This window comes from Pseudochaenichthys georgianus, chromosome 13 (assembly GCF_902827115.2).
Source record: "Pseudochaenichthys georgianus chromosome 13, fPseGeo1.2, whole genome shotgun sequence".
Lineage (NCBI taxonomy): Eukaryota > Metazoa > Chordata > Actinopteri > Perciformes > Channichthyidae > Pseudochaenichthys > Pseudochaenichthys georgianus.
Window position 1 is genome coordinate 36,435,061 of NC_047515.1, and position 19,808 is coordinate 36,454,868.

The window sequence follows — 19,808 nt, forward strand, 5'->3', positions numbered from 1 at the left end:
TTAATTTAGGTATTTTAGTACATTTTTTGAAAATATATATCCCATTTACTTTTGGTACTTTGAGTATACTTTGAAGCCAATCATGTTGTTCTTTTACTTAAGTAACATTTTGAATGCAGGACTTTTACTTGTAAAAGGTGAGTAGTTTTACAATTTTAGTATTGCTACTTTGACTGAAGTAAAATGTCTGAGTACTTCTTCCACCTCTGCATTAAATACAATATATGCAGTTGTTGTATTATTCCCTTTATTTATACAGTTAGTGAAGCCATTTTCAAAGTGAAAATACTGTACGTATTTATATAATAGAAAAGTGCTCAACTTCTCAGAGCATGATGTCCAGTGGAACAGAAAAATACTGCAGTATACGATACGAGAGTAGAAAAATACGAGGATGGTTCAGAGTTTTTTGTAGGTGTGATGAGGTTTCAATCAGAAGCCTTCTTGGGCACATGGCCCATTTTGGTCCTGATGTTGCGCAGCAGGACAAATCCAACCGTGGTGATGCCGCAGGTGACCTCCGCTACCCAGAATGCAGTTTCCCAGCCGTGGTGCTTAGCGATAGTGCTGAACGGGAGTCCAGACAGGAAGCCACCGACTAAGGAGAGCAAACACAGAGGAGTTTACTCCGAGATTAGAGGATAAATCTTACAATGAGGCTTGGCGAGTAACATATTGCATTTAACAGGATCATCTCATCAGGATACAAATAATGGTAACTATTCACTTACAGCTAAATTACAAGAAGACGTAATCAGATTACTGTTACATTTCCTTTTTAAAAAGGGGATTACACACAGGATAACAGTGTTAGAATACATTTTAAATAAAGATCGGTTTATTAGAAGGAACATGCATAAAGGTCTGGCTCAGTATGTGTAGTTCATGAATGATGTGATAATGTTTGAATCAACTTACTGTTGGCCATGAGGGCAACGATGGCGTGTGATGTCCCGCAGTAGTTGGACGGTGCGCTCTCATTGGCTATAACTCCAAATAATGCTATTGGTCCATAAGAGGAGAAACCGAAGGCAGCACCCAGGCAGAGTATCCACACCTGAGGGAGCAAACGAGAGGTTCAGCCATGCATGTCTCATTATAAATGAATAGTTTTCTAATGTGTCAGAGATGTTACCTTCGGGCTGTCTGCAGTGACGGTGACTCTGAACAGGAACATGGACACAGACATCCCCACCATCATGCAGATCAGGATGAAATGGCGAGGGTTGCCGTAGATTTGCTTGCCTTGCTGTACAAATAAGGACATGTCAAATAATTCCACTGGCAAGAACTGGAGAGAAAATTCAAATTAATATGTAAGGCTGTGATTGGCTGTGATACATCTGAGACTTTAGCAAAAACCTGTGGTGCAAATCAATATCAATAATAAATACACTACAGGAAAGAGAAAACTCCAAAAAGCATAATAGCTCCTCTTTAAAATGCAAAAAATGACTAAAACAAAACTCACTTTGGCCACGGCCTTGTCAGAGATGTACCCTGCTGCCAGACTTCCCAGCAGGCCTCCGACCTCCAGGGCGCTCATGTATGAGCTGCCTATGAAGAAGAAAAGAGTGACTCACAAGAAATAGTAAAATAAAAACCTCTCAACATACAGAAATTATAATCTCTTCCCTACCCATGAGTGTCGACTGGCCCCTGTCCTGGATGAGGAACAGCTGTCCCCAGTCGGTGCAGGCCGTCTTCACCCCGAACACCACCAGGTAGGACACGGACAGCAGCCACAGGTAGGGCGACAGCAGGAACTCAGACAGCGTGCTCTCATCACTGGAGGATCCTGAACAAGAGGAGTGTTATTATAGCAAGGTGGGCTCTCTGTTTTATCAGTATAGTGGCTATAGCGCCGTTCAAAATGGCAGCACACTGCTCCTAACACTAGGATGGGTCAAATGCAGAGAAAAAATTTCCCCACGGGGATTATAAAGTATATCAAAATCAAATCAAATAAACAAAAATAAATAAAACAAAAAAGTTAACTAAAGAAATCGAACTGCCATTGAGGCTTAAAAGTAAAACCACCTTGTTCCAGATTCTGTAACAACAATTAATGGTCGATAACATTAAAAAGCAGAACTAAAATCAAGAAAAACTGCACCCACTTACTTCCTGTTATCTATTTCACTAAAGAAGAACTTTTCTACTGTTCCATGAAGATCAAGTCAAAGAAGAGGGGGGTGCGGTGCGGTGCCCCCACAAATAGAATCGCATTCTGTGGGAAACACTGTAAGGCATGTGTATGAGAAACAGCCAGTGATTGAAGAAGTACCATAATAGGTGACAATAGTTTCACCTTTTTAACAAAACAAAAATAAACTGGCTCTACAGTCGCTTGCCCTTCAAAATGTAGTGGGGTAAAATTACAGTAGCATTAGATTAAGTACTTGATAAATTGTTCTTAAGTAAATATACTTTCGGTAACACTCGACCCAGCTCACACAGATGACATGTGACGGGAACAGTGGGTACAGAGTCCAGAGAGACACCGACCTTTAGTCACAACACACTCACACATGCACAACACACAGCTGCATGTAAACCCAGTGTGTTTTAAAAGGCTAACCTGGTCACAGTGACAGACAATTACTGAGAGAACATTTGTAAATTAGGTCCTATTCTTCCTTTTGCTTTCCTTTAGTGTGTTGTATAGGTTTTTGTGCATGAACATGGTTTCCCGCGGGAGTTTCTCTCCCACACCCTCCCCCTCTGCGTGAAACGCCTCTATTGAACTCCTTTGTGTACTTCCAGAACATAGTGACATTACTAGGTAACACTCAAGCTCCTATTGGCTAGCGCTCCAACGCCATTGTACGTGATAGGCTAGGGGGCTAAGCAGAAGATTAATCACATCTTCAGAGCCGGCCAGCTAACCAATCAGAGCAGACTGGGCTCTGGTTTCAGACAGAGGGTGAAAAGAGGTGCTGCAGCACAGGCAGTATGAGAAAAATAAAGAGCTTTTTGAACATTAAAGCATGGAGACATGTCACAGAGGCACTTAATATAAATATGGACCTGAAAATGAGCATACTATATCCTCTTTAAAGCGTCCATTAAACCTCAGTCTCACCTGCTTTGCTCTTCTTGGCTGCTGTCTCTATGTTGGGCAGCCCAACCTCGCTGGGCTCGTTCTTGATGAACAGCAGACAGAAAACAGAGGCCACCACACAAATCATCCCGGAGACGGACAGGATGGTCCTCCAGCTGTAGCTCTGCGTCAGCACGGTGGCGATGATGGGGCCCAGGCTGCCGGCCAGATTCATGCTGCAGGAGAGGATCGCCCACCATGTCCCGAACTGAGAGGGCTCGAACCACTGACAAGAGGAGGGGAAAACGTTAAATAACGACCGGAAATCATGACAGAGGTGACAACAAGTGTCATTATCTTCGCCTGTGATATACAGGAGGGATCAAATAATTTAACCTGTGCAGTGTTGTGACCTGATCTGAGTGACAGCTGATGTGAGAGGACACATGAAGAACCCCATTTGTGGAGAAAGTCTGTAAAATGTATGATGTTCATATATTTTCTTGAATAAATAAGATTGAATCATATAAAATATTTTATAATAAATAAAATATTTTTTCAAAATGATAATATAAGGATAATAAATAGGTTTTAAAATACACTATTTATTTATTGAATCACGAAAAAAAGATGCTATATTGTTATATTTATTCTTAAATCGGGATAGAAGATTATTGCCTCATATTGCTAATGTTGACCCCTATTCGTTCTTCAGGAGAAAAAACGACATCTATAATAATATCATAATGTCAGTGTGTTGCTAGCAGTGACATTTTGTGGCTCAGGTACCTTGCGCAGCACCCTGCCGCAGGGGGGCCACCCGAGGCCTTGGCCCAGCCCGTTGAGGAACCACAGGGCGGAGAAGGCGGCGACGGTGGAGGACCAGGAGAAGACCACGTTGATGCATCCCACCGTGCACAGGCCGATGGAGAAGAGCCAGCGGGCGCTGATCTGGTCCGAAAGCACGCCACTGATGAACTTACTGATAGCATAGGCCAAAGACTGGCTGCTGGTGATCATGCCTGGAGGAAAAGAAGACGGGAAAGGGCAGTTAAAACAGCCAGATACAACTGCAAGAAATGATGGTGCTACATTAGGGTGGTCCTTCGTGAGAGGTACATTTTTTTAATTAATTTACTTTAAGCTCCAACCACCGGAATTCGTTATACTAGTCAAGAAAACTCTCCTGGTGAATTTTATTCAAATTCCAACAACATTTTTTCCTCAATCTGACAACATGTACCCCTCCCTCATCGACCTGGGCTGCCACACCAGCAGCCACGGTGCTGCAACTGAGGCTAAACTTCAAGGTTGATGAGGGAGGGGTACATGTTGTCAGATTGAGGAACAAAATCACCAGGAGAGTTTTCTTTACTAATAGAATGAAATCTGGGGGTTGGAGCTTGGACTTTCCGACTTTCAATTTTAAGGACCACCCTATGCTACGTATATATTTTTATCTTACAGGGACGACGCACATTAATAGCCACTTTTGTAAAGATTATCCAAGAGGCTATTTTTATCTGTAATCATTGGACATACAGTATGTTGTTTAGTCTGATATACCATTCTTCCTGTAAAGCTAATGTTTCATGGATGAATGAATGAATGTTACAAATGCATGAAGCATAGATGTCGTAATACAAATATAGTGTGTGAGGATAAGTCAATGTAACAGCATGTATTGAAGCAATTATACTTAAGATGATGACATTGTGCGGGTCAATAGTTCATCCAGCTTTGGAATTCGAAATCATTCTAGTTTAGAAAAAGCTACCAATGTTCAAATTGGCATTTATCTAATCAGATCAAAATATTGTATTCATCCTCGGGAAAGTTGCACCATATTATACGCTTACACGCTATATACACTCAAGTAAAATTAAAGTTTAAATGCTTTGCAATTTACTTACAATTTGTAAAGTTACTGGCTCCTTTGACACTTTTTGATATTTGCATACATCTTTAAATACTGTTAATAATTGTTTTGTGTGTACTTATTAGTTTTTACCTATTTATTTATTTTTTATGACATATGCTTACCTTTTTGTTTAACATTTAAATCTTCTCTTTTTCATTTTGCCTTTTTATCTGTAATGTACCTTTACTGCTGGACGAATAAAGGAATTCTGATTATGATTCAAATAAAATAAATAAATATTTATATAAAATATAAGAAGGTGAAGTAAAAATGTGCAATAAAAGTCCTGGATTATCGTGTGTTCTTGGAGTTTGCAGCATACATAAGGTGAATTAATAGTTTGAAGAGTCTCATACCCAGGTCATCTTTGTCCAGCTCAATTTCCTGCATGACAGAAGGCATCACAAAGGAGAAAGTCTTTCTGTTGAAGTAGTACAGCGTGTATCCCACAAACATGGCCAGGAATATAGTGCCTCGGTAGTATCCATAACCTGCTGAAGCCATGGCTGCAGATTTAGTCCTATAAAAAATGTGAAAAACTGAGAAAATAGAGGCTCGAGAGAGAGGAGCAAGCTCCTGCCTGTGACAGTGAACTTTGCTTCTGGATCCGCTGGATAAAATCAGCTGCTCACAATCAGTCAGGGAGGTTAATGGTCAACTTCTCTGCCCCCAAAATGATTTAATCTGAGCTGTTACCAAGTAGGCTACTGCAGGCCATTGGGGAATGGAAAAGAAAATCAATTTGTGTGTCACATCAACGCTGTGCATGATGTGTTGTTTTCTGTATTTATAAAAAGGGTCCCTCCACTTGAACAGCAACCTACGTGTTATTTTCCTCTTTGGTTGTTTGTCCATCTGAGGCGGTTGTGGTAGGAGTCGTCACATTGAAGTGGTTAATGATTTATTGTGGAGTCCAATAGTTACAGCAGACCAGAGGGAGGCTCCTCTCCCAGTGAGGTTATGCGTGTTTAACAGCAGCAGACCTATCAGACACAAACAGTGTGCACAAAAAGAGACATTCATTGTGGGAAAGTGCATGTGAGTAAGACATGAATACAACGCCAATTATTACAGTATGTCGAAGAACAACAAATCTCGGAAGAAAATAACGTCACTACGGTTGACGAGGGAACCGGAAGTAGTAAAATGCTAAATTACATCCGGGTTTCTTTTTTTTTCCTAGAATAAATGGCAACAATTTTATTCTTGTAAATTACAAAAAGTAAACGAATATTCAATGTTTAATGTTAATGTTTATCATGTTTAAATATTTACAGTGTCTTTTTACATCCGGGTTTTAGGACTACTGACTGTTACGGACGATGACGTCACATGGTCCCGCCTACGTTTAGCTCTCCCGTTTGTTCCCATGGCAACAGACAACAAACATTTCCAAATGTCGCCTCGTTGTAATCTAGCAGCATATACATCGTATTGTCAGTTTTGTACCGATTAGCTTCACTTTTTTCAGATTAGCTAACTTGATAACTCATTGTACATTGCCACCAATAACCGAACACCATGGTAAGTTCCATTTATTTTACATTAGGTGCTAAATCTCTTCTTTATTTTATTTTCCTTCGTGTTTATTTATGGTTTTTGCACTTGTATGTCGCCTTGTATAAAAGCGTCAGCTAAATGTACTGTAATTTACTGTAATGCAATCTCTTTATCTAATAATTTAGATAATAATACTTGTCCTATAGCCTATAATGTGTCTGTTTTTGTATCTTACCTATTTTAAACCTTTGTTTAAACTGATGAAATAAGTATTGTAGACCATTTAGTAGTTTGGGTTAGCGTAGTTTAGTTTTTAGGTTTTTTGTGGTCCTGTGGTCTGTCTTTGGGAGGGGGGGTAATGTTTCTGAATAATACATGAACCCTCTCAGTCTCAGTTTCAATGCTATGAAATGTATTTACTTTATGTTTATTGTCTGGGCCCCTATTCTCAAACTTACTTGCTTATTGTGGTGTCCCATTCCACATGTCTCCATTATTTCTTATGATTGTACTTGTATTTTTATTTAAACTTGTGAATAAATAAAATGATGATTAAGATGAGGTTACTCCCTGTAGAGACTGGGATCCAGCTCCACAAACTCCAGGAACAGCACCTACACCCGGCGGTATCACACCCGGGCCCCCACCTCTCAGGTGGATGAATCCCTGTTTGCGAGCCCCAACCCGGTGAGTGAGTGTAGTCAATATTGCAACCACTCTAGAAAATATTTTTATTAATTTCTAAAGGTGTCATTATATTGCTATAGGCTGAGGATCCTCCTTGCAATTAAAAGTCCTCAATGCAAAATGTAACTTTAGTAGAAGTATTATCAGCTAATTATACTTACAGCATCAAAAGTAAAAGTACTCGGTACAGTATGCACAATGACTCTTTTCCAAAGATGACATTTAAGATGGGATTCCATTTTATTGTCATTGGACATGTAGTTTGCCTCCAACCAGAGAGAGCAGAAGTGCAGCTGCAGTGTATTCACAGACATATTTCAGAGTTGCAGGTTGCAGTATATTCACATATCCGGGTTACAGTATTTAAGTTGTCCATATTTGATCCATATGTCGTGACCTCTGCAGGAGCGGGCTTCAGTGTATGAAGCAGAGCAGAAACACTTGAAGAAGGAGAAGGAGCTGGAGATTGCCCGGCTGAGGGCCCGACAGGAAAAGGCAAAAGACTACAAAGCAGAGCAGGTCAGAAAAAAAATACCAGCTGAGCTATTTAGTATAACAATGGTGTCCTCTGCTCAGATGTTATATTATAAAAAACCTGCCCTTCAGTAAGCATATTCAGCCCCACAGAAAATGTTTGAAATGTAATCTGATTATTTGATGTAACTGAAAGGGAATACATTTACCTTTATTTTTCTGTATCCAGTTTACGGTTACATGTAATCCATTGCTCCCTCGGGCTGACCGTTGATAATGTTTTGAGTGTGACAGAATGAGCTGCGTGCTCGGAGGAACCAGGAGTTTAAAGACAGAGACTGGAGGAGTAAGCAGAGGGACCTCGCTGTGAAGAAGGCGCAGGAGGAGGAGATGCTGATGGCGGCACGCACCGACCAGGTTCGCTGCAAAGAGCACTTCCTGTCCATCGAGGCCGGCCGCGAGAAGGCAGAGTATGAGAGGGTGCTGAGGTTAGAAGCTGCACTTAAATGTTTTTTTTTCACATCGTCATCCCTTTGAGTTGTGGTGCAATAAGTGGCAGGAAAAGAAAATACTTGAGTATACAAGTAGCTCACATTTGTACTTAAGTGCAGATTCCACCACTGCATGTATCCACACATTCAGCTCCATCTTAATTACACATCACCGCCACTCTCTCCACACAGCGTGCAGAAGCAAGCCATCGTCAAACTGAAGGAGGAAGAGGAGAAGCGGCGTCAGAAATCAAGCCGCCACGCAGAGGCCATCAGGACCCAGGTGAAGAAGCAAGAGCTGTCGGCCGTCGCCAAGCGCAGAGAGCTCTTCAAGGAGAGCGAGCGGCTGATGGAGGAAGACCGGCAGAGACGCGTCCGCCTCGAGGAGATCAAGGAGAAGAAGCTCCAGGAGCTCAAGTCAGTACAGAGGCCCGAGTCTGCTTTTTGGGGGTTTTCCCTTTGCTGTAGTTCTATAGGGTTTTGTGCATGTAGTTAGGCCTTGGTAGGCCAGGCTCACTTTATGCTGCGTTTCCATTACAGTTTAGTAGCTGGGGCAGTAACTATAGCAGTGGTTCTCAAACTTTTTCTGTCAGGCCCCCCCCTTTGGAGGAGAAATATAAAAGTCGTGCCCCCCAACACAAATAGTCACGTAATCGGCCAAGTTAACATTTATTAAAATACATCAATATGAACGTGAGCATTCCTTTCAAAAAATAAAAAAACACTTTGCTAACAGTGATAATAAAACAATGCTCCACAAGTCTGTGTGCTCAAAAATAATAATACATAATACAATTGTGCAATCCCTTTGCTAGAACAATAAGTTATAATACTTTGCCACTTTGCAATCTGTGCAAACAAATGAAAAGAAACAAAATGCTGATATTTGGCAAAAAAGTGTGTCTTATTACAGGTGGCTGCAATGAGCCTGTTTTGCACTGCACATTTTGGGGGTGCTGTGGGGTAGCTTGACGTTTCATAGAGCAGTGGTTCCCAACCCCCAGTGGGGGGGCGCCAAAGATCGCAGGGGGGGCATATACATACATTTTTACATATAATTGTAAAGCAATACATGATTGTCACTAAAAGCCTCGTCTCTACATTACAATAAAATATAAAAAATAATTGATTAATTAATTTGAATAACACTTCAAGTTAGTAGCTAAAGGCATAAAAAGACAGAAATGTATAATTGTTTCTTTAATATAAATGTTTCTTCTTTCGTAAAGTGTCCAAACCGGGCTTGTCTGGATAAGCGCATTTTTAAAACATAGTCATTGTCCATGCCGGCTCCAGTTGGATTATTTGTCACAGTTGCTCCGATCAGATCGGTCTCCTCCATTTAGACATAAACACATCGGCAAAATCCGGCTTACTTTGATTATGTGTTTTAAACAGTTTAATCCCTTTGTGAATTGTTTCCACCTGCGCCGTCCTTTTCTTCATACAGCGGAAATCCAATTGAATAATCCTGAGTCCAATAACCATCAAAGTCACTCCAATAGTGCTCCTTGATTACGCTTTCATCCTCCTTTAACAACATACTTCACAGTCATCCAGTTTGTGACAGTAGTTGTAGCATTTTTGAGACTTTTACACTTTAATTACCGCTGTGGCGCACCCCCCCCCCCCCCCCCGTGTGTGTGTGTGTGTGTGTGTGTGTGTGTGTGTGTGTGTGTGTGTGTGTGTGTGTGTGTGTGTGTGTGTGTGTGTGTCAGGAGTCATTTGAGGGGCTCTTGGGAAAAAAGGTTGGGAACCCCTGTCATAGAGGGTGCTCAAACATTTAGGTTTCCCATTAATGTCCCGGGCGCTACAGTGGAATTTTCTACTGCAACATTCCCCACGCAAACACACAGTGTACCCGCGACAGTTACAATGAAGGCTCGATAATCAGCTCACGGCATATAGGTGTAAGCAGAGGTAAAGTGCTATTTTTACAAGTGGGGAGTGGACCTCACATAGGGGGGTCCGGGGGGATGCTCCCCCGGGAAGATTTTTTTTTAAATATTGAAGTTAAAAGCATCAATCTGGTGCACTTTGAGAGCAACATGAAGAGATCTATGGATACATCTCTCAACACCCATTTGAAACAGAACTGTAAACAGATTTACTTTTTTATATGGATATTTTACAAATCACTCCCCTTTTAAACTTTATTCTTTTTTTACTGTCATATAGTATTTAATCTATTCTCTTTTTCTAACTATAATGATCATATAAACGTGTGCCTCGGAAATAATTGTTTACATTAATCGTGACCAAAACGTTTGAGACCCGGCCACTAGCTCGCTAGCACCAGAAGCTAACAACAACGATCTCCGGTACCGGTGCTCTCGCTCTCTCTCGCACACACAAAATGGCTCGCTCCTCACACACACAGAGCCGAGCTCGAATGAAACACAGAGACGCACGCTTAAACCGAAATGCGCCATTATACCCCAATGATTAAAATAAGGGCTATATTTAGCTGATTTACAGACATCTCGTTCCCAATGTAATTCAATAGGAAAAAGTATTTTTGGGCCAAATTGACGTCACAGACTAGAGCGTACGTGTAGTGGCCCGGCACTCTTCCATTGGACTCCTTTACCGTTTACTTACAGAACATAGTGACATCACTATGTAACGCTCCAACACAGTGTACGTGATAAGCTAAGGGGCGGGACATCTCTCAGCAGTTGACCAATCACAACAGTGCCGGCCAGCTAACCAATCAGAGCAGACTGGGCTCTGGTTTCAGACGGAGGGTGAAAAGAGGTGCTGCAGCACAGGCAGTATGAGAAAAATAAAGAGCTTTTTGAACATTGAAGCATGAAGAGATGTCCCAGTAGAGACACTACATATTAATATGGACCTGACAATTAAAACATGTCCTCTTTAAACTAACTTGTGCCTTCTCTTTGCTGCTGCTACTTTTATCTATTTGAGGGAAGCGTACATTACCTGAAAATATATTCTGATTCTTAAGGCTGATATTTTGACTGTCTTTAACTGAATTAACCTGGTGTGTGTGTGTGTGTGTGTGTGTGTGTGTGTGTGTGTGTGTGTGTGTGTGTGTGTGTGTGTGTGTTGCTCTGCAGGGCTACAGGGCTGTCTGATAAGTACTGCAGCGATGTGGAGAGGAAGGCCCGGGCCGGCGCACTCTGATTCGAAGACATCTTACAGGGTCTCATTTAACCAACATGAACACTCACTAATGTAACTTGATCAATAAGAATTAAAATGTTTGCACTTTAGAAGCTTCTGACCAGTGGTTTGTAGACATTTCTATTTCCTGTCAGACAGACAGACTCTGCGGGACACCGGGTACAATTTTTGTTTTTATTTCCGCTAGTATTTCCCTTTCAGTTGAGTCATATTCTTCCACTTATCAATGACAGATCCCCTTTTTTATTAATATGCATGACAACAGAAAGGAATTCAACTTATGTCAGGGTTAGGATGACACTTTACACACACACACAGCTTAAAGCATGTAAGGAAGTTAAAGTACATCAAGGTAAATACAGGCTCTTATTTCACAGCGTTCCTGACAGAGAACAGGAAGTAGTGAGACCTAATCTCTTTTCTTCTGAACCATCTAAACACACGACCTACAGGAGTGTTCATGATGTAGCTGTCAGCGGGACACACTGCCGCCTGCTGCCTCCTGGTGGTCTTGCATTAACGGAGGAGGAGAGCAGGACAGAAGTGCGGGTGGAGGACAGATGGGTGGGGGTGTCCATCGAAAAGTTTTCACATCTGTACACGCAGGAAAAAGGGGGAGTGGTGACCGAAGGGGGGAAACACTACAACACCTGGCGTACACGGACCTCAGCAGGAGGAGGCTCCGGGTAAATACACACACACACACACACACACACGGTACGGTTGGGGGGTTCGGTCGCCGTGGTCCCATCACATACAGATACAGTCTCACACAAGCACTGTACACGGCACAAGAGGTCACCTAAATACAGGGAACCAACGAAGGAATGCTAACATCTAGGCGGGCGGGGGGGGTTACCCATACAGGCTGAGAGGGGTTAAAGTTGTATTTAGACCCATCAGGTCACACTCTTGCTCACACACACACACACACATCCACACGGTGACATACGTCTGTATGCATTTAAAACTCCATAAAGCTACACGCCTGTGCAGAATATACTATCATTACTTAGTGTTGCTAGCTATAGCCGACGAAACGGCAATATATGTTCAAATATTATATGTAACCTTCTTTCCTCAGAATATACAATGATGATGCATTATACAGACAGACGAGACGATGGAAGCCGAAGCATGTTCGGTACGTCAGAGCAAGAGCTTCTCTACATTAATTTCTTCACGAGTGTCACGATTCTCAGGTTATGTCACGTTTGTAGTTTTGTCTGTGTTGGTGTTTTTCTTGTCTTTGGGTTTCCTGTTTTATTGTGTTAAGTGTTCACCCCCGTTTCCTGCCTGTCTGCTTTCTGTCTGTTTCCCTCCCTGATTACCCGATTGTGTTCACCTGTTGTCCTTGTGTTTCTCCTCCCCTGCCCAGCTGTGTCTTGTTCTGTGATTACCCTTCTGTGTATTTAGTCTTCCCCTGTGTTCATTATTTCCCCTCCATGTTATTCCACGGTCGGTGTTCCTTGTGCTGCTCGTTGGTGTTGGATATTTTGGATTCTGCCTTGTTTTGCCACAGCTTTAATTTATTTAATAAAGCTCGCTTTTCGTTATTCTGCATTTGAGTCCTACCTGCTTCACCCATTCCTAACAGAATGAACCGACCAAATTTGGACTCAGCAGATTTCGATGTTTTGGCCCCACAGGCGGAATGTCTTGGGTATTCTCTGGAGTACATTTTTTACACCTGGAAGAACGCCTCACCTAGACGGGGTAAAGAGGCTGCTTTGAAGGAGGCACGCCGGGAGGTTGCTCGCAAGCCCTGGCTCAGGAGCTTGTTGCCGGAGTGGCTACAAACCTTTTCAAGTAGCCCTGAGGAATTGGCACAAGCTTCTAACCCTTTCCTGGGATCCAACTACTGTCCTGTTGAAGGTCCACAGAGTCTCCAAAAAGCCTCTAGGAGACGCAGGGCCAGGATTCCAGCCCGTGCTCCAACAGCCGTGATCCCGGCTTCAGTTCCGGTTTCCACAGCCATGGATCCATGCAACAGTACCGGCACGCAGAGCTATGTTTCCTTGCTCAATTACCTGGCCCACACAGCCATGGTCCAGGCCTCTGTTCCGGTTCCAGCAGCTCCAGTTCCAACCTCAGACCTTTTCTCAGGAACCCGTCTGGCGTTTGGAGGTCCACGGAGCCTCCAAAAGGTCTCTGGAAGATGCAAGGCCAGGATTCCAGCCCGTACTCCAGAGGCTCCGGCTCCAGTGCCGGTCCCAGCAGCCATGGTTCCGGCCCCAGTCCTGGTCCCAGCTGCCATAGTCCCTTCTCTAGTCCCTACTCAATTCCTTTCTCAAGTCCCTCCTCTAGTCACTTCCCTAGTCCCTTCTCCAGTCCCCCTTTTAGTCACCTCTCTAGTCCCTTCCCAAGTCCCTTCTCTAGTCCCTTCTCTAGTCCCATCTCGAGTCCCCTCTCCAGTCACCTCTCGAGTTCCATCTCTAGTTCCTACTCTTTGTCCCATCCCGTTGGAGGTCCCGCCGTCTGCTCTCCTGCCGGGGGTCCTGCCAGCTCTTTGTCCCATCCCGTTGGAGGTCCCGCCGTCTGCTCTCCTGCCGGGGGTCCTGCCAGCTCCTTGTCCCATCTCGTTGGAGGTCCCGCCGTCTACTCTCCTGCCGGGGGTCCTGCCAATCCTATGTCCCGTCCCGTTGGAGGTCCCGCCGTCTGCTCTCCTGCCGGGGGTCCTGCCAGCTCCTTGTCCCATCTCGTTGGAGGTCCCACCGACTGCTCTCCTGCCGGGGGTCCTGCCAACCCTTTGTCCCGTCCCGTTGGAGGTCCCGCCGTCTGCTCTCCTGCCGGGGGTCCTGCCAGCTCCTTGTCCCATCTCGTTGGAGGTCCCACCGACTGCTCTCCTGCCGGGGGTCCTGCCAACCCTTTGTCCTGTGCCGTTGGAGGCCCCGCCGACTGCTCTTCTGCTAGGGGTCCTGCCAGCTCCTTGTCCTGTCCCGTTGGAGGTCCCGCCGACTACTCTCCTGCCGGGGGTCCTGCCAACTACTCTTCTGCCGGGGGTCCGGCCAACCCTATGTCCTGTGCCGTTGGAGGTCCCGCCGACTGCTCTCCTGCCGGGGGGCCTGTCAATCCTATGTCCTGTTCCTCTGGGGGTCCCGCCGACAACTCTTCTGCCGGGGGTCCTGCCAACCCCTTGTCCTGTTCCGTTGGAGGCCCCACCATCACCTGTCTCACCGGGGGTCCTGCCAACTACTGGTCCTCTTCCGTGGGGGATCCTGCCGAAGCCTGTCCCACTGGCTCCGGTTCCTGTTCGGCCGACACCGGGTCCTGCCCGGCCTCCGGAGCTGTCTGGTCTTCGCCCTCGAGCCCGGCCTCCAGACCCCCTCCACCCACCCTTTCTTGGCCCTAGTTATGTGTCCTCCCTCCGGTCCCCCTCCACCCACCCTGCTGGACCTTTTTTTGGGACGTCTGGGATCCGTCCCTTGAGGGGGGGGTTCTGTCACGATTCTCAGGTTATGTCACGTTTGTAGTTTTGTCTGTGTTGGTGTTTTTCTTGTCTTTGGGTTTCCTGTTTTATTGTGTAAAGTGTTCACCCCCGTTTCCTGCCTGTCTGCTTTCTGTCTGTTTCCCCCTTGTGTTTCTCCTCCCCTGCCCAGCTGTGTCTTGTTCTGTGATTACCCTTCTGTGTATTTAGTCTAGTCTTCCCCTGTGTTCCATGTCGGTTCATTGTTTCCCCTCCATGTCATTCCACGGTCTGTGTTCCTTGTGCTGCTCGTTGGTGTTGGATATTTTGGATTCTGCTTTGTTTTGCCACAGCTTTAATTTATTTAATAAAGCTCGCTTTTCGTTATTCTGCATTTGAGTCCTACCTGCTTCACCCATTCGTAACAACGAGTGCAAAGTCCAATGCTCCTCCACCTACTTCAAAAGGTTTGTTGCTGAGCTTTAGCAAGTCCACGTCTGCACAAACCATAAAACAATACAAAAACAACATGACGACATAAATCACAAAAAATATTCTAAATAAGTAGTCATAAATATGGAATGTGAAAAAACCAAACACGCGGTCCAATTTCTTTTCAAACAATACAAATAAAAGTCCTTCAGTTAAATGTTTTCTCGCGAAGACAGAATAATAAAAAAAGAGTCAGAATCAGAGTGGGCTGCTTGCTGTGGCCCCTGCTGTGAGTAGAGGACCATGGAAAGCTCGTGAGGAACACAGAGAGGAGGGGACAGATGAGGGGGGTGTTGGTGGTGGGGGAGTTGTTGAGTGTTGGTGGTGGGGGAGTTGTTGGGTGTTCACATGCCGTAGCCGAAGCCGGGCTGCTGTGGTGGCTGGCCGTATCCGTACGGCTGCTGTGGTGGAACGGCCACGTTGGGCCCTGCCGTGAGCATGAGCTGAGGGGAGCCTGCAACACAGAACAGAGGGGTTAGAGCTGCGGGCAAACTGTCCAATCAAATCAAGTTTTATTTATATAGCACATTTATAAACGATTTTTGGTCGAGCCAAAGTGCTGTACATAAAATAAAAATAGCCTACAGTAGACACTTTACAGCAAATACAACAGCACAGATAGTTCAGAATATCAGTATGAGAAAAACGACACCCGCTGTCCTTAGACCCTCACATCGTACAAGGAAAAACTTCCAGAGAAAACCCACAGTTTAAAGGAACATGGGAGAAACCCCAGGGAGAGCAACAGAGGAGGGATCCCTCTCCCAGGACGGACAGACGTGCAATAGATGCCGTGTGTAAATCGAAGAGATAATACATTTTACAGCATATAGACCGAATGTTAGGAAATGCATGTGTCTGTAATAAGAAGATGAATCCACGAGGATGTCAGCTACAATCCTGTGGAAGCCATCAGGGAATAATAATAATAATTCATTACATTTTCTCAAAGCGCTTTACATCACATATTAGACATGTAACAGCTTTTAATGTGGACAACACCCTCAGGAGAAAATTAGGGTGAAGTGTCTTGCCCAAGGACACAGCGGCCTGAGGCAGGTTTTGACCCCAACGCCCCTTGATCTGATGATCAACGCTCTAGCCCACTCGAGTGCGCTAGAATGTTGATCTGATGATCAACGCTCTAGCCCACTTGAGTGCGCTAGAATTTGAAAATACAGAGCTGGAAGAAATCTGCCACTTCCTCACAGAGCCCCTCCTTCAACACACACAAACGCACACATGACCAATGAGGGCACGAGATAAGTTCGAGCCGGTTTCTCAAACTTACCTACCCCACCTTTAAGTTTGATTTTTTTTGCTTGTTTATATAAATATTACATTACATTACATTGCATTTAGCTGACGCTTTTATCCAAAGCGACTTACAATAAGTACATTCGACCAGGAAGACACAACCTTGAGGAAAACAGAATCATATAAGAACATCAGGTTTCAAAGAGCCAATCGTTTCAAGTGCTGCTCAACTGGCTAAGCCAGTCCTTTATTAGTATATAAGTGCTCTGTTAGCAGTTCTTTGTTAGTCATTCTATCGCTCGAAGTGGAGTCGAAAGAGATGAGTTTTCAGTCTGCGCCGGAAGGTGTGTAAGCTTTCTGCGGTCCTGATTTCAATGGGGAGCTCATTCCACCATTTTGGAGCCAGGATAGCAAACCCACGTGTTTTTGCTGATGGGAACTTGGGTCCCCCTCGCAGCGAGGGTGCAGCGAGCCGTTTGGCTGATGCAGAACGTAGAGCACGTGCTGGGGTGTACGGTTTAACCATGTCCTGGATGTAGGAAGGGCCAGATCCATTCGCAGCATGGTACGCAAGTACCAGTGTCTTGAAGTGGATTCTAGCAGTTACCGGAAGCTAGTGAAGGGAGCGGAGGAGCGGCGTGGTGTGGGAAAATTTTGGAAGGTTGAAGACCAGACGAGCCGCTGCATTCTGGATGAGCTGCAGAGGTCGGATGGCACATGCAGGTAGACCAGCCAGGAGGGAGTTGCAGTAGTCTAGGCGTGAGGTGACGAGAGCCTGGACCAGAACCTGCGTCGATTTCTGGGTCAGCTGTGGGCGTATCTTCCTGATGTTGAAAAGCGTGTATCTGCAGCAGCAGGTTGTAGCAGCGATGTTTGCAGTAAACGACAGGTTGTTATCTAGGATAACACCCAGATTCCTTGCAGTCTGAGTCGGGGAAACAACAGAGGTGCCGATGTTGATAGTTAGGTCAAGAGAGGGACAATCTTTTCCCGGAAGGAAAAGCACTTCAGTTTTGTCAAGGTTGAGCTTGAGATGATGAGCGGACATCCACTGAGAGATGTCAGCTAAACAAGCAGAGATGCGTGCGACGACCTGGGTCTCTGAGCGGGGAAAGGACAGAATTAATTGGGTGTCGTCAGCGTAGCAGTGGTATGAAAAACCATGCGGGCTAATGACAGATCCGAGCGAGTTTGTGTACAGGGAGAAGAGGAGAGGACCAAGAACAGAGCCCTGAGGGACCCCTGTAGTTAGATATAAAAATATATTTTATTTAATCTTTTTATGCACAATCTTAATGACTCTTTATTTATTAAAACAATTGAGCAACGAAACCAATTAACCCCAGGTTAAATAAAGTATTAAAAATAAATATGTAGTATTTATTTCTATTTTGTTTTATCTTTATCTGACATTTTACAGATGTCTATATAAATATCTTTATATTCCAACGTTAACTTCTTATGTTCATACAATTATTTTATACTATTTGTGTCATTTATTTTTTTAAATGGAGCAGCTATCACAAAAAACAATTAACCCCAGGATAAATAAAAGTATTCTGATGTATAAATAGTTAAAATAAGTATAAATAAGTTTTCCGATTAAAAACCTGCACATTCCTGCTAATTTAAGACAAAATAGGTGCACGTTTCTTCTAGAGCAACCACAACAACAACAACAACGATCTGTGAGGATGATATTTACCGTAAACGATGGGTTGGGACTCGGTGTTCTGCTCCTCCTGTTTCCTCAGGGACTCGGAGGCAGCGTCACCGCGGTAACGGCACTGAGGCGACGGCTTGTAAAGAAACTGACCTCTGTGTTATTTCACTGGCTGACGGATGGGACCAGGCGCAGACGAATACAGTCCAGATTTAAATAAAAAGAGAGCTGCAGGAGGCACGCCCCGTAACATGTTGTAACTACAGCTAGAGAGCTGAATGAATGTTACAAATGCATGAAGCATAGATGTCGTAATACAAATATAGTGTGTGAGGATAAGTCAATGTAACAGCATGTATTGAAGCAATTATACTTAAGATGATGACATTGTGGGGGTCAATAGTTCATCCAGCTTTGGAATTCGAAATCATTCTAGTTTAGAAAACGCTACCAATGTTCAAATTGGCATTTATCTAATCAGATCAAAATATTGTATTCATCCTCGGGAAAGTTGCACCATATTATACGCTTACACGCTATATACACTCAAGTACAATTAAAGTTTAAATGCTTTGCAATTTACTTCCAATTTGTAAAGTTACTGGCTCCTTTGTTGATATTTGCATACATCTTTAAATACTGTTAATAATTGTTTTGTGTGTAAATAAATATTTATATAAAATATAAGAAGGTGAAGTAAAAATGTGCAATAAAAGTCCTGGATTAACGTGTGTTCTTGGAGTTTGCAGCATACATAAAGTGAATTAATATTTTGAAGAGTCTCATACCCAGGTCATCTTTGTCCAGCTCAATTTCCTGCATGACAGAAGGCATCACAAAGGAGAACGTATTTCTGTTGAAGTAGTACAGCGTGTATCCCACAAACATGGCCAGGAATATAGTGCCTCGGTAGTATCCATAACATGCTGAAGCCACAGCTGCAGATTTAGTCCTGTAAAAAATGTGAAAAACTGAGACAATAGAGGCTAGAGAGAGGAGCAAGCTCCTGCCTGTGACAGTGAACTTTGCTTCTGGATCCGCTGGATAAAATCAGCTGCTCACAATCAGTCAGGGAGGTTAATGGTCAACTTCTCTGCCCCCAAAATGATTTAATCTGAGCGGTTACCATGTAGGCTACTGCAGGCCATTGGGGGATGGAAAATAAAATAAATCTGTGTATCACATCAACGCTGTGCATGATAAGTTGTTTTCTGTATTTATAAAAAGGGTCCCTCCACTTGAACAGCAACCTACGTGTTCTTTTCCTCTTTGGTTGTTTGTCCATCTGAGGCGGTTGTGGTAGGAGTCGTCACATTGAAGTGGTTAATGAGCAGACCAGAGGGAGGCTCCTCTCCCAGTGAGGTTATGCGTGTTTAACAGCAGCAGACCTATCAGACACAAACAGTGTGCACAAAAAGAGACATTCATTGTGGGAAAGTGCATGTGAGTAAGACATGAATACAACGCCAATTATTACAGTAGGTCGAAGAACAACAAATCTCGGAAGAAAATAACGTCACGACGGTTGTCGAGGGAACCGGAAGTAGTAAAATGCTAAATGACATCCGGGTTTCTTTTTTTTTCCTAGAATAAATGGCAACAATTTTATTCTTGTAAATTACAAAAAGTAAACGAATATTCAATGTTTAATGTTAATGTTTATCATGTTTAAATATTTGCAGTGTCTTTTTACATCCGGGTTTTAGGACTACTGACTGTTACCATAG

At 43.8% G+C, this 19,808-nt stretch overlaps 3 protein-coding genes across 3 annotated transcripts; 1 reads left to right on the forward strand and 2 right to left on the reverse strand.

Annotated features, from left to right (window-relative positions):
- Positions 1-52: 52 nt before the first annotated feature.
- slc37a4a (solute carrier family 37 member 4a) lies at positions 53-5,782 on the reverse strand. Its single transcript, XM_034097112.2, has 8 exons — positions 5,321-5,782; positions 3,833-4,065; positions 3,086-3,329; positions 1,640-1,798; positions 1,472-1,557; positions 1,136-1,249; positions 919-1,057; positions 53-598 (listed from the first exon to the last, which is right to left on the reverse strand). The coding sequence occupies exons 1-8, from the start codon at positions 5,466-5,468 to the stop codon at positions 429-431; spliced, it is 1,293 nt and encodes a 430-aa protein (XP_033953003.1). The 5' UTR covers positions 5,469-5,782; the 3' UTR covers positions 53-428.
- A 540-nt stretch (positions 5,783-6,322) lies between these two features.
- On the forward strand, positions 6,323-11,363 carry LOC117457186 (cilia- and flagella-associated protein 45-like). Its single transcript, XM_034097113.1, has 6 exons — positions 6,323-6,488; positions 7,041-7,151; positions 7,557-7,670; positions 7,920-8,113; positions 8,309-8,533; positions 11,197-11,363. The coding sequence occupies exons 1-6, from the start codon at positions 6,486-6,488 to the stop codon at positions 11,261-11,263; spliced, it is 714 nt and encodes a 237-aa protein (XP_033953004.1). The 5' UTR covers positions 6,323-6,485; the 3' UTR covers positions 11,264-11,363.
- Positions 11,364-15,136: 3,773 nt separating this feature from the next.
- LOC117457187 (clathrin heavy chain 1-like) lies at positions 15,137-19,164 on the reverse strand. Its single transcript, XM_034097114.2, has 3 exons — positions 18,870-19,164; positions 18,124-18,229; positions 15,137-15,615 (listed from the first exon to the last, which is right to left on the reverse strand). Exons 1-3 carry the CDS (start codon positions 18,876-18,878, stop codon positions 15,506-15,508), a joined length of 225 nt encoding a protein of 74 aa, XP_033953005.1. The 5' UTR covers positions 18,879-19,164; the 3' UTR covers positions 15,137-15,505.
- Between the last annotated feature and the right edge of the window lie 644 nt (positions 19,165-19,808).

Coding starts and splice junctions, on each gene's coding strand:
- slc37a4a (XM_034097112.2), bottom strand. CDS start 5,468: ATGGCTTCAGCAGGTTATGGATACTACCGAGGCACTATATTCCTGGCC. Junction 4,066..5,320: donor GCTGGACAAAGATGACCTGG/GTATGAGACTCT, acceptor CTTTTCCTCCAG/GCATGATCACCAGCAGCCAG. Junction 3,330..3,832: donor GCGGCAGGGTGCTGCGCAAG/GTACCTGAGCCA, acceptor TCCTCTTGTCAG/TGGTTCGAGCCCTCTCAGTT.
- LOC117457186 (XM_034097113.1), top strand. Junction 7,671..7,919: donor AAGACTACAAAGCAGAGCAG/GTCAGAAAAAAA, acceptor TGAGTGTGACAG/AATGAGCTGCGTGCTCGGAG. Junction 8,114..8,308: donor GAGTATGAGAGGGTGCTGAG/GTTAGAAGCTGC, acceptor CTCTCCACACAG/CGTGCAGAAGCAAGCCATCG.
- LOC117457187 (XM_034097114.2), bottom strand. Junction 15,616..18,123: donor GTCCCAACCCATCGTTTACG/GTAAATATCATC, acceptor TCTGTGTTGCAG/GCTCCCCTCAGCTCATGCTC.